The sequence below is a fragment of the Arachis ipaensis genome, chromosome B06, assembly GCF_000816755.2.
Source record: "Arachis ipaensis cultivar K30076 chromosome B06, Araip1.1, whole genome shotgun sequence".
NCBI lineage: Eukaryota > Viridiplantae > Streptophyta > Magnoliopsida > Fabales > Fabaceae > Arachis > Arachis ipaensis.
In genome coordinates, this window is record NC_029790.2 from 4880871 (window position 1) to 4899353 (window position 18483).

The 18483-nt window shown below is 33.3% G+C and overlaps 2 protein-coding genes across 2 annotated transcripts in view; one reads left to right on the forward strand and one right to left on the reverse strand.

Moving 5' to 3' along the window:
- Nucleotides 1-13229, forward strand: part of LOC107645492 (ABC transporter A family member 1) — a gene marked incomplete in the record, with an annotated part of 23916 nt that extends 10687 nt beyond the window's left edge. The window contains 26 exon segments of the mRNA XM_016349528.2: nucleotides 701-787; nucleotides 1174-1272; nucleotides 1359-1543; nucleotides 1990-2044; nucleotides 2166-2237; nucleotides 3258-3748; nucleotides 3935-4145; nucleotides 4288-4466; nucleotides 5082-5292; nucleotides 5567-5650; nucleotides 6129-6170; nucleotides 6256-6352; nucleotides 6707-6834; nucleotides 6910-7014; nucleotides 7753-7899; nucleotides 8548-8805; nucleotides 8893-9028; nucleotides 9361-9440; nucleotides 9547-9654; nucleotides 10255-10405; nucleotides 10801-10937; nucleotides 11030-11104; nucleotides 11204-11507; nucleotides 12386-12519; nucleotides 12625-12683; nucleotides 12769-13229. Coding sequence (XP_016205014.1) covers nucleotides 701-787; nucleotides 1174-1272; nucleotides 1359-1543; nucleotides 1990-2044; nucleotides 2166-2237; nucleotides 3258-3748; nucleotides 3935-4145; nucleotides 4288-4466; nucleotides 5082-5292; nucleotides 5567-5650; nucleotides 6129-6170; nucleotides 6256-6352; nucleotides 6707-6834; nucleotides 6910-7014; nucleotides 7753-7899; nucleotides 8548-8805; nucleotides 8893-9028; nucleotides 9361-9440; nucleotides 9547-9654; nucleotides 10255-10405; nucleotides 10801-10937; nucleotides 11030-11104; nucleotides 11204-11507; nucleotides 12386-12519; nucleotides 12625-12683; nucleotides 12769-12850 — 3717 coding nt within the window.
- LOC107645493 (heat stress transcription factor B-3) lies at nucleotides 14037-16933 on the reverse strand. Its single transcript, XM_016349529.2, is given in 3 exon segments — nucleotides 14037-14579; nucleotides 16453-16511; nucleotides 16514-16933. Coding segments are annotated over 3 exon segments (534 nt in total). The 5' UTR covers nucleotides 16638-16933; the 3' UTR covers nucleotides 14037-14228.

An 18483-nucleotide genomic window follows, 5' to 3' on the forward strand; every position in this document is an offset into this window, starting at 1 on the left:
TAAGGAGAAGCTTGCTTTTATATTCTGTTATCCATACCACGACTAAATGTTATTATCAATTTGTTGAATGCTTAGTTCAGGATATTAGTAACTGCTGTTTCTTTTATAGATAGATGTATGCTTCTATACTTCCCGTATAAGTTCACAACCTGAAACTCTGTAGACATTTCTTTTGTTTCATTCTGGTGGCCTCCCAACATATTCTAATGAGTTGCGACAGTGTTATCCATTTGCGTAAGAAATAATATTAATTCATTTTTGTCTAATTTTAAATTATTATAGTTTTATGTGTACAAGTGTATTAAAAGCCATGTTTACATTGTGGGTGTACATATTATCGTTAGTCTTGCCTGCCCTACTGAAAATTCAGCACTCCATCGCAGCTTTTAATAGCTTTTTTTCCCTATTTTGAACATACAGCCGCCACAATGCTATACATTTATGCAGTCAGAGAATTAAGGGCTCCCTTTGACATCCTCTCATCACTCCTCATAGCACCTTTTTATTTTTTTTTAAATTCTTTCTTGTACTTGTTCTCTTTTCTAATTTTTTTTCTTGTTAATCTGTATCATCATCTAAACATAGCTATATACCCAGAGTTGATTTTTTATTTTTGTTGCATTGCTTACTTTTTTTTAAAATTTATTTATATTTTTACTCTCATATTATACTGAATTCGTGGGCCATTGACGTTATGTAGGTAAGGGAGCATTTAGAAATATTCGCCATATTAAAGGGTGTTGATGAAGACTCACTGGAGGCTGCTGTTACCAATATGGCTGACGAGGTGAGTTTGGTGCTATTAATAATTCCTTTTTTTTTGTGGTCATAAAAAGTCCCCAACTATGATAAATATAGGGTCAAAGGGGGTGGTTAGGAGACAAAGGAATGTTTCTTCCCAATGTTTTACATTCTGCAATAACATTCTAGGAATTTGGCTGTTGTATGCCCAGTATTGAAAGTTATAGGGTTGCCGTGGGACTTGTTTGTAGCTGTATTTGAAATTGATACAATCTTAAATTGTTTAGGAGTTTGTGATCATGTTTTGATGAACCTTTTGCAATGTAGACATTGTCCTGCGTCTCCTGTCCCTAAATTTTTGTTTTTCAGCCCTTTACTCTGTTCAATTATGAATCAATATGGGATTCTAAATAACTGCTATTGCATGACCAGGTGGGCCTGGCTGATAAAATTAACAGTGTTGTGAGAGCTCTTTCTGGTGGCATGAAGAGAAAATTGTCTCTTGGAATTGCATTGATAGGGAACAGTAAGGTAGTATGCATATCAAAAACACTTGCTTTTTTTTTTTTGTATTCATATATTGAACAAAACTGGAACCCCTTGGTCTTACCTGGCAGGTTATAATTCTTGATGAACCTACCAGCGGAATGGATCCATACTCAATGCGTTTGACTTGGCAGTTAATAAAAAAATTTAAGAAGGGCAGGATAATCTTACTAACAACTCATTCAATGGATGAAGCAGATGAACTAGGTGATCGGATAGCTATCATGGCCAATGGTTCTCTGAAATGCTGTGGAAGGTTTAATTTCCTTCTCACTTTCTCCAATTAATACCGTTCATTTGAAAGCTAATGATTGAAATGAAATATGAGGATCAATGACGAAATTTATATATGAAGGTTAAGTTGTGTATATATGTATATATTTTGTTGTATGCCTTTATCCACTTTCTACTTTCCTTTCTCAACTAGTTTAGTTTCTTTTTCTACTATCCCTCATGGTGCACACACGCATGCATGTGCACCCACACATGTGTGTGCACTGTTTGCCTATTTCGTATTTCATATTAGGCAATTCATTAAATTTTATGTGCAGTTACTTTCTGAATTTCCAGTTTTACCTCTGTTGACTTGATTTCTAGTGGCAAAATTGGTGGGAATTTAGTTTAACTTTTAAATGCACATCTAGGTATCATGATTGTATTATGCATTTTTTTCCTCCTCTTATTTGTAGTATTTTTTGACAGCTCACTTTTCTTGAAGCATCATTATGGAGTTGGTTATACTCTAACTCTTGTAAAGGTTTGTTCTATCCTGATAACTTCCTCTTCAATTCATTCAGGTGCTGATGTTTCATGGCTGAAATGCTCTATTTATTTATGTATTTTAGTTTTTCATTTTTCTTTAACTCTTGTCCTTTCAGTCAGCTCCTACTGCTTCTATAGCTAGTGATATAGTATATCGTCATGTTCCCTCAGCAACCTGTGTAAGCGAGGTAATCTCTCACAGTATAGCTATTTGCAACTCACTTTAATATCAGTCTGATGAACTTAGTAATCATAAATGAACAGTAGGCAGTCAACAGTCTTCTTTATATCACTTTAAAGGGAGAAAAAGTAGCCTACTTTTATCATATATTAAACTTATTCAGATAATTCATTACTTTGGACATGAATAAACTAACTTTACCATGGTGATTATTAATTGTTACTCTAAGTTTGGTCACTTAATATTTAGCTTTACAGTAAAAAGGAAAGAAACCTGATGCAGTGAAAGAAGAGAGTATGAAAGGAAGAGGATAAGAAATCTCAGAAAGGAGAGAGCAAAATTTAAGACATAGGTCTAACCTTAGAGATTGAGCCGTGGTTCATGTTACAGGGAACCCGGATCTGTTTTAGGAAAAGAATAACACGTAGGTCCTAACCATAGAGATTAGCCATGTAACAGGATATCTCATATTTTTGCATATCTAGGCACGAAAATGCCCCAAAAGAATGCACTACTAGAATATCTAAGTACGGAAAAACCACTCAATATCATATGTTGTCCAAAGATGGAAAAGTTCGCTTGAAATATCTGTCATTCTTTTTCAGCCAAAGCCGCCGAAAGTGGAGAGGTGAGGTGTAAAAAAGGTAAACGTAAAAAACTTACATAGAATAGGTTGAATAGCTCTTTCCCAGCTCTGACAGCATTACGGATTTGGATGCAAACCTTACATGCTTTAAGATTAAAAACCTGGTTTCCTCTTTCTTTCATTGTTTTTAATAGTTAATTTTATTAAGGAGTTAATTGTCTATATCATTTGAAATGCAAAAAAAGAAAAAGGAAAAAAATGGTAAGGTAGTTGGTTTTATGTTCGATTTCATATAAACAGTGCTTCGGTTATGGATAATCAAGTTCAAACTCAATTAAAAAATACTTCCTCTTCATACATTGTTTTTAAATTTGTTTTGCATGACGTTATGATGATTGATTCCATTTATTTAATTCTGCCTCGCTGGATATGCATTTGCAGGTGGGAACTGAGATTTCCTTTAGGCTTCCGCTGGCATCTTCATCAGCTTTTGAGGGGATGTTTAGGGAAATTGAAGGTTGCATGAAAAAACCACTTTTGAACATGGAAATAAGTGGTAGTGGTAACGAAGACAGTCTTGGTATTGAAAGCTATGGTATATCAGTCACAACCCTAGAGGAGGTATTTTTGAGAGTTGCAGGATGTGACTATGATGGAGTCGAATGCTTCGAGGGAAATGATCATTCCCTTGTGTCTGACTCTGTGGCTTTGCTTGGATCTTATGACCATCCCTCCACCAAAAAATGTTTTTTAGGAAATTATAAGAAGTTCCTTGGTTTGATATCTAGCATAGTGGCAGGAGCTTGTGGTTTGATTTTTGCTATGGTTATAAGTTTCATAAACTTCGTGGGTATGCTGTGTTGTAGCTGTTGTCTCATTTCTAGGTCAACATTCTGGCAACACTCGAGAGCTTTATTCATTAAAAGGGCAATATCTGCTCGGAGAGATCACAACAAGCCGACAATCTCCGTGGGATCGACCCTTACTCACGTAAGGTTTATTACTTGGACGACCCAGTGCACTTGCTGGTTAGTTGTATCGAAATTGTGAAAAAAGAACTAAAATCATGAACGTGCATATTTAGTTTTTAGCGCCGTTACCAAGGAAGGAACGATCACGATGTCGTGCACCAGAGATCACAAAACAATTATATTCTAACTAATTATTCCTACTGTTTTGTTGTTTTTTGGCCTTCTTTTTCTCAGGCTCGAGCCACATCCTGATCAGCAGGGCCTGATCCTTTCAACTTCTTATTTTAATCCTCTGTTGACTGGTGGGGGTGGGGGAGGTCCAATTCCTTTTAATCTATCTTTGCCTATTGCTGAAAAGGTTAGTCACTCACTGTTGTTTCGATTTTTGCCTCATGAAATTATGTTGTATCATGTCTCTTTTTAGTCTTAGAGGCTGGTGGTCAAAAGTTGACACTAGTGCATTCTGACGGGGTTTCACTGGAATTTCTATGATGTTGAAGGTAGCACAAAATGTCAAAGGAGGGTGGATTCAAAGATACAAGCCAAGCTCATACAAGTTTCCTAATTCAGGGAAGGCATTAGCTGATGCAGTGGAAGCAGCAGGGCCAACTCTAGGACCTGCTCTACTTTCAATGAGTGAATATTTGATGTCTAGCTTCAATGAATCCTACCAATCTAGGTTCGTAAACTTCAACTTCCTGGTCCACTCTTGGTTTGTCATATTTCAGAACTGTAAGCATTTGTGATAAGAAATTATATCAGACTTGGAAAGAAATGTATCATTAATATGGGAGAGAATGGCACAAGATGGGAGGATAACAGGCCTGTCTTACAAAAGAAAAAAACAAAGAGAAAAGAAAAAGCAATCACTGAATCATAGCCTTTCAATCTCACAATATATCTAAGCTGGGAAGTCCTCTAAAAGGATGACAGTCTTTGCACCATATAGAGGCCAAATATCTAGTTCTGTCCCATAAAACTTGTTTAACCGAAAATCTACCATTGAAGGTGCATAAATTGCATTCCAACCAAATACATGTATAAATTTTCTAAAATAACTAAAATGAAAAAAATTCAGCATTTTCGGAAAAGCTAAAGAGAGTAGCATTTGATCGAATCAGTTTCAGCCTTTTTCAATTATATAAAGAAATCCAAGTTGTAAAATCACTCTTTTGGGAAGAAGAAATAAACACACCCTTACTAGGCAACTTAAGAAATACAACTAAATACCATTTATATGATGATGAATGCCTGATGTAGTATACAAATGATTGCAATGTAATTTCATATGAAGGTATGGGGCAATTGTGATGGATGAACAAAATAGTGATGGGAGCTTAGGCTACACTGTATTGCACAACTGTTCTTGCCAGCACGCTGCTCCCACCTTTATCAATGTTATGAACAGTGCCATTCTTAGACTTGCTACTGGTGACACAAATATGACAATTCAGACACGCAACCACCCACTACCAATGACACAAAGCCAGCTCGTACAACGTCATGTAAGCTACCATGTTCTTTTTATGTTATCAAACTGGGTATTTTTCAAGAATTATGATGCATGTTCCAATTAGAACTGTAAGCTACCATGTTCTTTTTGTTTTATCTTTTCATTTTTTATATTTTATTTTTTACGTTTTCACATCCAAAGTACATAATGGTTGGTGATGCTAAAGATGTCCAACTTGTATACTCAATGCTCATCTATAATTTCCTTCCCTCCATACTCTTTGATTAAAATCAAAGATTTGATGAGCTGCTGATGAAATTCTGTAGGACCTGGATGCCTTCTCTGCTGCAATTATTGTCAATATTGCGTTCTCTTTCATACCTGCCTCATTTGCTGTTCCCATTGTTAAGGTAAGTTGTGTTACACTAGTTTCATCAGTATATCATTTTTTAATCATTTTCTTTTCCTTCTGAAAGAAATGTAAAGAAGAACTGTCATGGATCATACATCTCAAAAGCTCAAAGTTATTGGGTAAAGGCACATGCACATGCACAGTTTTTATACATTAATACCCTGCCTAATGAAAGAGCTCCTTTTGTTTGAAGCATTAACTATGAACAACACACTCACCTTACCTTGTGCTGAAAATTTTATGCCATTTAGAAGAATGTGAGCAAATAAAAGGATCAAGACCACTTTAGTTATAAAGTTTTGATATCACGTTATAAACATTTCTTCCAAATGTACGAGCTATTGGATAATAGAGGCACATAGAAGTGTGGATGCTTAAGTAGCATTTTACTCTCTATATTTACTATTTAGAGTGTGAATGCATTTTACTTTCTTTTATGTTCAAGGGCTAAAAGTTTCCAAACTTGGTTGGTGCAGGAACGTGAAGTGAAAGCTAAGCACCAGCAGCTAATTAGTGGGGTATCTTAGTTTTCTTGAAAGAACACTGTTTAACATATTATTGAGTTATCCTTGTCTTCACTCTGATACTGATCTTGCTGATCAGGTTTCTGTCCTTTCATATTGGGCTTCTACATATATTTGGGACTTCGTGAGCTTCTTGTTTCCGGCCTCATTTGCCATAATTCTCTTTTACATTTTTGGTATGTTTTCTGTTAAAAATATTAGTTTTTTAATTATTAATGATAAATTAATTATTTTTATGTACTTCCATATTTAATGTAATAGCAGCTGCTCAGATAATTTTTTTCGGTATTCTAAACCATTTTCTATACACATCTTTGGTTAATATTTTGATGGTTTGCTTGTGCTATGGAAGGCTTGTAATAGAGTTATTTAAAACGGTATCTATTTTCCCTCGTTTCAGTGTATACTCTCAGATCAACTACTTCCATAAATATGGTTCCTATGACATCTCAATTGAACCAATCCTTGAGGTTTTGCTTACAGAATCATAGTGTTAGATGCTAATTCTTGCCTATTAATTAATATTGTAGGTTTGGATCAATTTGTTGGAGGGGTATCTTTGTTACCGACTACACTGATGCTTTTGGAATATGGACTTGCAGTTGCATCATCAACTTACTGCCTTACATTTTTCTTTTTTGACCATACCATGGCTCAGGTAGGGGGACACAATTATTTTTATTTCGTTCCTTGCCGCGCATATTAATGCTAAGACATTCATTCTTCTTTTCAGAATGTGGTTCTTTTAATTCACTTTTTCACTGGATTGATTCTAATGGTTATCTCATTCATTATGGGACTTATACCAAACACAACAACTGCCAATACTTTTCTTAAGGTAACCGCTTACTGCTCTTAAGCTTTTAGCGGCATGAATCCCATGCGCTTGCTTTGACTGATTCACCTTCCTGAAGGTAATAGCCAAATATGCAGGACTTTTCCCATTTGAGGCTCCTTTTTTTTTGGGAAGAGAAAAAAAAAAAGAAAGAGAAAGAAGAGGGGGGAGGAGGGGATGAAACTATCAGATTATTATACTTCTAAGCTCCCACCCCAAATTTGTCTCTTTACTTTGTGCTTGCAATTTGTTAATCAAGAGTAGACACATTAGTTTCAATCACAAATGTAAAAAATCTGCTTGGTCGTAAAGAAGTTTCATAAAGTTTCCAAATATTTCATATATTTAAAGTAAAGGACTGAATTTTACTTTCTGTTTCTCTCTGTCTGTCTGTGCCCAAGCTTGTTGCTTGAGATTGTCGGTTTTAGATAGCTAAGGAAGAGAGAAGAAATATTCTGAATAATATGAAAATATGTTGCTGGCTGTGCTCATGAATCATCTAGGGACTTCATTATATAGCGATACTGGTTACAACTTACAAAACTAAATTGGATAGCAAAAACATGTAGATGTAACTTACAGAATAAATAATAAGATAAAACAAAGCAATTCTAAATCCTAACAGGAACATTGAGATACTTTTTAATATTTTAAGATATCATGCTATTCATTCTGTAATATTATATGATTTAATGTAAATACCACTACATACTCTCTAGATAAATATTTGTTCTGTTTCAGAATTTTTTCAGAATTTCTCCTGGATTTTGTTTTGCTGATGGTCTTGCTTCATTGGCACTTCTACGGCAAGGAATGAAAGATAAAACAAGTGATGGGATATTTGACTGGAATGTTTCAGGTGCCTCTATTTGTTATCTTGCTATTGAGGTATAACTCTATTATATCAAAATTTTCTGCTGTTTTGTTCCTTATGAAATATGAATTATGATTCAAAGTACAAGTTCTAGGTGGGAATATAGTAGTAATATAAAAGTGAACAAGTGATAGTCGTTAGGAGGTTTTCATGTATTAATTTTCATGTGCTCTTTATTATAATATTCTTTTTATCAACATACACCAATGATGATATATATTATCTATACTTCTTTAATACTACTAAAGTGACTAAGGCAGAAAAAAAATACTACTTGGTCACAGTTTATATATTCCCAAAAATGCCCTTATTTACAGTTCTTACGTTTCAAATCTTTAACAAAAAAACACACCAATTTTACTAATAATGCAGACAAACAGCATTACTATTTTATTTTTTGCTATAAATATGTTACTTGTATTAAATAATTCTAAATAAAAATACATTCATATTTGTGTTCTCATTTATATTAATTCTTCAATAAATTTATACATTAAAAAAGTTATAAAAAAAGTACATATATTACAGAAAAAAAAAATTGCTGCATATGCATGCGAGTGCCTATTAAGTTGCTAGTTTATATGATAACAAAGAACAAGAGAACATAGGTTGTGTCAAAAACAGAATGCTTTCTCATTCTAATCTATTTTCCTGTATGACAGAGCATTGGTTACTTTTGTTTGACACTTGCACTTGAAGTTTGTCCCTCCCTCAAATTAACTCCGTTTATGATCAAGAAGTGGTGGCAGAGTTTAAACATCTTCCAGCGTAATACCACTTATCTGGAACCTCTCTTAGAACCTCCTTTGGAAACTGTTTCAATGGACTTTGATGAAGATGTGGATGTGAAAACCGAAAGAAATAGAGTACTTTCTGGTTCCCTCGATAATTCTATTATCTACCTGCGTAATCTTCGAAAGGTATTTTCTTTGATTATTCACTTGCTTTTTAACATGGCAAAAAATGCTTTTTATTTAATTATAGTTTTTTTCCCTTTGAAATTTAAGGTGTATTCTGAAGGGAAGTATCTAGGGGAAAAGGTTGCAGTAGATTCGTTAACCTTTTCGGTTCAGGAAGGAGAATGTTTCGGCTTTTTAGGAACAAATGGAGCTGGAAAGACCACAACTCTTTCTATGTTATGCGGTATATCATATGTCTACACATCTAATACTGCATATTTTACTCCTGTTATAATAGGAACTTCTTTAGCTAGCAAACTTAAATGTGCATTGATAACATTGTTTTGATTTTCCATTCATTTTCTCTTGTGAGTATAGTTGTTATTATCTGTTCCATAGGTACAATCTTCTAATCTAAACAAACTTGAGATGATGATTTGTGATGTTCTGGAAAAATTTTGATAGATCTCATTCAATTGCACCAATAGAGGTTTTGTAATATGGATTGTTGTGAACTAGGCATTTCTCTGTGATTCTTATGGGCTTATTGCTTAATGTTGTGTCTTTTATGTATAGGGGAAGAATCTCCTTCTGATGGGACTGCTTTTATTTTTGGCAAAGATATATGCTCCCATCCCAAGGCTGCTCGCCAATATGTATGCATATTCTCTCTTATGTGTACACAATGACTTACAGTAGAGAATGAAGATTTATGTAAATCCATTTGACTATTTATTGTTTATCTCAATATTTCACTTCCAGATTGGATATTGTCCGCAATTTGATGCTTTATTGGAGTTTTTGACCGTTCAAGAGCATCTTGAGCTTTATGCTAGAATAAAAGGTGTTCCAGAATACACTATAGATAATGTACGTGTAACTCTTATCCCTTTCATACTTGATGTGTCTGGACAATTCGTGCATGTTTCTATCCCTTTCATACTTGATGTGTCTGGACAATTCATGGCAATAACATGCACGTAGGTAGCTAATCGATTTGTAATTCGACAAGTTTGAAATAAGAACACCTGTACTTTTCCTTTTTTATGGAGAAACCAAGCAAATACAACACTTACAGACAATATAAACAAAATAAGTTGAATCTCAGTGCCAGGTAGGTTGGCTTGTGCACTGTTCATGCCTCAAACTGTTAGGAACCAATGTATTAGAGTGCAACATAAAAAGGGTAATTGGGGAAATAGACTTAGTGGAGGGAATGCATATTTGCAACCAACTCTCTGTTGGGGTGGTATTGGGGGTGAGGTGGTTATCACTATATAGGGCCATGGGAAACACCAAGGGAGTGCATTCAGAATTGTTGGGTAATAGACTCAGGATTGGAAAAGTGCAGGCCTCTTGAAAGCTTGAAATATCACTATGAATTTTTATATTAATTAGCATTCATCAATAAAATATGATCATAATAGATACAGCATAATTGTCGCTTCTTGTCTATGATCACTTCAACAGGTTGTTAAGGAAAAGATGGTGGAATTTGGCTTATTGAAGCATGCTAATAAACCGTCATTTACTCTTAGTGGGGGGAATAAAAGGAAACTATCTGTTGCAATCGCAATGATTGGAGATCCTCCTATTGTCATTCTTGATGAACCATCTACAGGTACGATAACGGAGTTACTTGCATTGAGATTTTCATTTAGCTTTTTTAATTGTCTAAACTTTTAGTTCAATAGATGCTTGACATGTTAAGAAACCCACTTCATTTTTTTCCTGAAAAAGGAACCCACACTTGTTAAGAAACCCACTTCATTTTTATCCTGAAAAAGGAACCCACTTCATCAATTGACCTTGAATTCTTGTTGCATTCAATTCTATGATCAAAACCATGGTTCAGAATATTTTTTTAGCATCTGCATAATCTCGTTTGTTATGTATCATTCATGCCCAGCAAGCTGAGGTAAAGGGGAATGTTAGCTATTTGTAGGTTCTTACTGAATGGATTAAGCTTAGTGATTCCCGACAAAGCATCTAGGCCTCTCATATTGGTATTTTCAGGTATGGATCCCATCGCCAAAAGATTTATGTGGGATGTAATATCTAGGATCTCAACAAGAAGGGGGAAAACTGCAGTAATTCTAACTACCCACAGCATGAATGAAGCTCAAGCCTTATGTACCAGGATGGGAATAATGGTACAACCTTATTTTCTCTTTTCATTCTTGGAACCCTGGCAGGCAGCTACTGACATGCTTATTGCCTGATATTAATTATATTTGTTTGCAAGGTTGGTGGACGATTAAGATGCATCGGAAGTCCTCAGCATTTAAAAACAAGATTTGGGAATCATCTGGAACTAGAGGTAGGAATGGTTAAAATATCAAGAAGCACATCCTCTTTGTACTTATTCTTTTACCGCTGATGAAAAAGTACCTTCATATATTAATTCACCTGTTTCCAGGTAAAACCTACTGAAGTGAGTTCTGCAGACTTGCAAACGCTATGCCAAGCTATTCAGGAAAGAGTTCTCGATGTCCCTTCTCATCCTAGAAGCTTGCTTGGCGACCTTGAAGTTTGCATTGGTGCCACTGACTCCATTACTGCAGAAAATAGTTCCATTGCAGAGATTAGCTTGACACGAGAAATGATAAGCTTAATTGGGCGCTGGCTTGGCAATGAAGAAAGAGTCAAGACACTAATCTCCTGTACACCTGTCTCTGATGGAGCTTCTAGGGAACAATTATCTGAACAATTGTTTCGAGATGGTATGTTGAACTTCCATTGAAGGCTTTGATTCTTTGTCTCATTTTGATTTCTTCTATGACTCAATGACGCTTTTCTTGTTGGAAAATGCGTGTAACTGAAGTGGACATCAATCGTGAATTATACAGTATTTGAATGGATTTTCATTTGGTATAGTGTATTTGTTTTTTCTTTACCTGTTTCCTCTTTTCTACATTAAATGTTGATACAGTATTCCTTTATAATATTCTGGCAAATAATTTGAGGGTAAACCATAATGTCTTCCCTCAGGTTTAACAAAGTACAAAATCCTTTCTTGGAATGGGAAAAAATATGGCCCTTATCTTAAAATTTCACATAATACTTGGGCTTCGTGATTTTAAATTTTTACCTTCAAATTTATTCTGCAATTTAAGCTAGGTCACTGTAATAACTTAGACAAGGAAGGTCTTGAAATTTTGTGAAGCTGAGGAGATTGGATCAGATGGAGAATAGTTCTATAGCTAGATTTGTGAAGCATGTGATCTATGATAGGGCACAATGTTATCATTTGATCCATGTAGCCAATCTCATCCAGTGGAACAAGACTTGTTATTATATAAAATAAAAAAAATGCAGAAAGATGAAGTAGAACACATTTCATGTATGTTAGATATATGTATTAGAAATAAATCATCCATGACCTTTTGCCTAATAACTTAGCCTTTTAGAAGAAATGGCTCTTGATATGGTAAGGTAGTAGAGCCTTTTAAGATAATGTCATCAAGTGTTTCCAGCACATGGTAAAGTGGCTAGAGAATCCTCATTAGAGGAGATGCATTATATATATAAACTTTTTCCCAATAAAAATTGCATAAATTCTCTTCCGGTACTGATATTTCTTTTCTATTTTGTAATGTAGGTGGTATTCCATTACCCGTATTTTCCGAGTGGTGGTTGTCGAAACAAAAATTCTCAGAAATTGATTCATTTATACTTTCATCATTTCGGGGAGCAAGATGGCAAGGGTGCAATGGTTTGAACATCAGATACCAGGTACTTTCACTTTTTGCCACGATCATCGGAACATCTGCATATGCATACACATTTTGCAGGACATATACTAATTCACAACCTTTTTTCTTTAAATTATTATCGCAGATACCCTATGAAGAAGGTTTGTCTCTGGCTGATGTCTTTGGTCACCTTGAAGGAAACAGGTAAAGTACAAGTATCACGTGATATAATTAGTAGGATATCTTACTTGTCAAACGAACTGACAAAATGCCACCTAACTTTTTGCAGAGATAGATTAGGGATTGCTGAGTACAGCATCAGCCAGTCAACTCTGGAGACAATATTTAATCATTTTGCAGCTACTTCATGAGATGTCAACATTTTTGTCATTTTCTTTCATAAACTACGGCATAGTATTGCAAATTTGCAATGTCTTATGAGCTATCAAAATGGTGCATTCTTTCTAAACGGAAGACCATGTATAGTGTGGATCAGTGATTTAGTGGCATGGAATTGTATATAGATTCCGTAGGGCAATGGTTTTGGCCGTTGAGAATTGTAACATTAGTGTTACTCATTGAGGAAGGACTTTGGCTTAACTGCCAGTTTTTCCCTTTGGTTTGTCATGTAAAATTAGTGTGATGTAAATAGTAGCATTTAACTTGGGTTGATAAAATGAACTTTTGCTCGGGATTCTCTTTCTTGAATTGAAATTAGTCTCACAATTTGAAGGAAAAATTTATGACATATAAGACCATAGATGATGTATATAAGACTGATGTTTCGGCCGTGAAAAATTTGTAGAAGAGAACAGGGCTAATGTTGGCATCTATGACTGTTAGAACTGTTAGAATGTTAGTTGGAAATGAAGATATTGGAGAGAGGGATCAGGATGATCAAGGGCATTTGACGTTGGAGAATAGGATGAGGATGATTAGTCTTGCAAGTTGCAATGATAAATGATCATTAGTTAATGTATCAGGATTTAGGAACAGTAAATATTGATATTTTGAGGCATTGGATTTTGGAAATATAGTGTGTTTATTATCCTCAATTCCTCATCATTATGATTTGTGATTACTAATATGGAAATGGCGGCTTATTTTGAAGCGAAATTAATTATTGGGTGCAATGAATTATTTCACTATAAAATGCCAATAATGTAGCCCGTTTCGTTCTATTATATATGAAACTCTGAAAATAAATAAATATCTTATTTGGGGATGTTGTTTACCCTTGGATATATGTGTTTTGTGAGCGATTGAGCGCGCCTTTCGCTGTAGAACACTATTTTTTTTTTTTTTTACTAAAGATAGGAGACTCGAATTCGCAACCTCTTAATTGAGTATGGAGACTATGCCATTTGAGCTATTACTCATTGGCCTGTGGAACACATTATTACTACTTATTAATGAGTGATATTACACCTTTGAATATTAAAATTATAAGTACGTTATAAACTCTCATTTTCCATATATAATATATAATTGCAAATGAATTTTACATAGACATATCGATCATGTTCTTATATTACGGTTGTTGCAATATTATGATGATTTAGCAGTCTCCAAAGTTCTTGATATATACCAATTACCAAATATGTGATCATCACATTAATAGCACAAGAGGGAGGAAAAAACATTGGGAAAAAAAAATTCTGCAAACCTAGCTAACATTTGATTATTACACTTTTTGAGTAACTATATTTATGTTTTGAAGCTACTATAGGTGTATATATATATATGTATCTATTTGCATGATTGAGAGAGCAAAATGCTTGCGCTTTCACGTATCTCGTCTCTCTTCCTCTTCACCTGCCTCTGCCCTTGAACATCCAATCTTACTCCAAACAGCATTGGCCTTCCGGCCTCGGCCTCGTTCTCGTCCTCGTCCTCTTCCTCCTCCTGAGCATGCGAGTAAGTCGATGAAGACCTTTGATCTTCATCGGAGTCTTGGGGTGCACCTTGATTTTGTGCTGCATTCCGTTGCTTGCTTGTCCATGCTCTTCTTCTTCGAATTTCACATAGCATTTCTCTTTCACCTTTCTTGAACTTCTCATTGGAGAATTCCCATCTGCTTGTTGCAACTTTACGAAAACCCTGTTTGTACATCCAATCCAACATTCGGATAATATTAGGTCAAGAAACATTTTACCATATTCCATGGAACATAATTTTCTTACTCCATAGCAAATGCTTTCTCAATGTCCATGTCAATAATAATAATAATAATAAAAGGAGATGGTATGGAACAAAGTTAATGGGATATAACTTAATGTAACTTCTAAGGAAATTCCTTTTCAGGCATTTATTTTTAATTAATGGGAGATTATATTATTTTTAAAACTAAAATTTTAAAAATGGTGAAAACGCAGGTGCAGTTATCTCCATGTGAAGTTGATAGCTAAAAATCGTTAGATGATAATTTAGTCAAATCTATCAAATCATTTAATGATTCTCAGCTATCAACTTCATATGACATTAACTGCACCTGAGTTTTCATCTTAAAAAACATGCATATATTCTTATAGAAAATATCTATCATGGCTAGCTTAGATATTAACACACAGCTTTAAACTCACCCACTAAATATTCAGTATTAAACATGTTATTATTAGAGGCTAGATAGATCATGCGTTAATTGCGGCAAGGCAATAAGCTAGAAGTTCTCTTCTTTCTTGTGTGGACCGATCAAAAAGAAAAAGAGGGTTAAATAATCAACGCCCACAAAGAATTAGAGAAATAGAAGTTCATAAAGGAAATATGAATTGAAATAGTCAAAACCCGAAAACTTCTATATACAATCTAAGACTTTAAAATTAGAAGTCACCTACCATGGTTCACGTAGTCAAAAGGAATAGATATTTTATTTTAAAATAAATAAATCTGAATTGTAGTTGTAGCCATGTGATTAAAAAATATTTTCCTTGTATTTGACCATATAGCGCCCACAAAAATTGATTTTTGTCCGTTTTATTTATTATGGCGGTTCCCACCTGAACCGTCACAAGCACATGTACGTGCATAGCATAACATGAACTGAAAACAATACAAGAAAAAAAAAATATTTTTGACCAGTAATAATTTATTCTAATCTACTATATACTATAGTTTCTAACTTTGATTGAGTCTTCCCTAGAACATTTTCACACCGAAGCAACAACACTTCATTAATAAGATACACGGTTATATATTCTATTCTAGTTTTGAGTGATAACAAATACTCAAATAGAACTTTAATATATGTATCATACATTCCTCAATTAATGAAAAAGCTTCATTGAATATTAAACATATATATGACAAAGCCTAATAGTTCCTAGAAATATTGGTAAAAATGTTCCATCATGGTGAACTAAAGAGAATGAAAGTTTTTTGTTTTCTTTTACTTTTTATGACAATAACTTTCTAGTAGTCAACTTATTGACCAAAGAGGGATATTCATCAGCCGTTTAGGTTTTCCAATTTATAGAAATGTTAATTGGGATAGATATTATGAAATAATAAAATATTAAAGAGAGTCACAAATTAATGTCCATCTATCCAAATTTCTCGCTTTCAAAACCTACCACCTTCACTTATAATTTTGTATCACTTTCCATGATGGTCATCATGAGATGGGCACTCTTTAATTTGATATTCAAATAAAATTTTTCTTGATCAATTTAAGATAAAGTTTAGAAATAACAAAATTAGGATCCTTAATTTTATGTTCCTTACTAACAAAAAAAAAATAAAAAAAATCATAATATATCATATTATAGGAACTTATATAATTATAGTAGTCCATAAATTTAAGTATTAAATCATCAAAGTACTAGTTATATATTGTGATGCACTAATAATATAAAGCGTTTTATACAATCGTATAATCACATTTGTTTTTTTATGACCATTCATGCAATTAATATGAAAAATAATTATTTTTATCAGCGTGATATTACATAATTATTCTATTTTTAAATATACGTACATAGGTATTGAGCTGGCGAACGAAGCTAGAGAAGTTGCTATGCTTGAAGAGTGTAGGGCCACAAGCATGTATGTCTTCAACAAGAACGGTGGTGGATTATTGCACTTCCTTCCACCACCACCACCACATTCCAATAATAACCCTTTATTATTATTATTATTGTCACATAATATTGTTGCCTCCATTTCTTTTTCTAATTAAAAGGAAAGTTGATTTGTGAAGAAGTAGACGAATATATATAATATGATGAAATTAAGTATCTAATAAGATTGATTGATGAAAGAAGAGGAGAAGAGAAGAAGGGCAGTTAAGAACTCCCAATCCCAACAATAGAACCCCAACACGACACCACAGTTCATGAGATTTGCAAGTGCTTCGGTTTTTCCTTCTCTCTCTCTCTTCTCTCTCTCTCCCTCTCTCTCTCTCTTTTAGTTTCTTTGAGAGAATAAATGCTTGAAACGTATTCACTATGCCTACCCTCTTTTTTATATATAGTGTGTCAAGGTTGGTTTTTTCTTGTGCCATGCACATAGTCATGCACTTTGAAGTTTGATCTCATCATCATATCTCTTCTTTTTTAATTATTTATTTAAGTATTACTATATCAATTTAAGAGTTTAATTTTAATGTACTAATAGTATAAAATATTTTACGCAACAATTTCGCTACGTTACTAACATTATTTCTGCCAACTTCTGCCAACTCTTATTTATAATTGTATTTAATGGAAGTGTCTTTGTGGATGTGTCTAATAAAAATGTTTTTTTTATAGCTGTGTCTAATAGAAATATCTTTATAGATATATTTTTTAGATTTGTCTAATAAAAATATCTTTAAAATATAATAATTAATTATTGTTAGCAATAAGTTGGCAGATAATATATTGGTACCCTATATTTTTTATTTACGCAATCATATCTATTTTTTTAGATGATCATTCACGCGATTAATGTAAAAAATAATTATTTATCCTAATATAACATTGCGTAATTAAATACACATATAAAACTACTTAATTTATGCTGACAGTGTATTAAAATTAAATTTTTTTACTTACTCAATGATACTAATATGTTTTTATTATTGGGTTTTTATAAAATAATAATTAGAAAGATAATAGTTCCTTTTTAAAAAAACGGAAGTGTTTATACTATTGATAAATGTTTATTTATCTATTTAATTTTAGACGAAAGATAATAATATAGTTTACTTATTGATGACTTGAATGAAAATATAATATGCTAGCTAGAGGTATTCAATAATTAAAAAAATGTAACGTTTTTAAATAATTTATAACTTGAGATAAAAAAAAAAATTATAAGGATACAGCTCATTTTGATTTAAAATTAAAATTGATTTATTGAGAAATACGTGGGTGATATTTTGCCACTAAACATAGTCATTTTTATCCCAAACTATAATTTTAGAAAAGGACCACTTCATACTTTTTTTTTATTTGCCATAAGCACCTCACATAATATATGAAATTTAAATTCATGTTCTTCAGATGATTTACCAAATTAAACTATCTTTAGTTTCTTTCCACAAGCTAAGTGGCACTACTAATTAAATGATAATGACAATGTTGAAAAATTAGAGTACCTTGTCGTTTAATTTATGAAATTTTCACTGATATTCTTGATGAAATATTGAATCTAGAATTCATTATTTGATATTGATCCAAACCGGAAGAATTTTAACCTTTATTGGCAATTAAATTAAGTAATTATTCCACAACAAATACACTTAACATAGTTAATTAAAAACACTTCACCATCAAATCTTGAATTGTTGATAGCCAATATAGATATCTTTATCAAAGAGTACGAATGTCAAGCAACTTGATTATATTAACTTGAATAATGAATACAACATCACAATAAAATGTAAGGGAAACGCTACCCATTAAAATAAAATTCATTTTTAAATTAAAGTTTTGTGAATAAGGTTTGTGAAAGATAGATAGCGTTAGCACGTGGGAGTGTTTGGTGGGATTATCTCAGAGTCTACAAAATAATGGTAGTTTAAGCC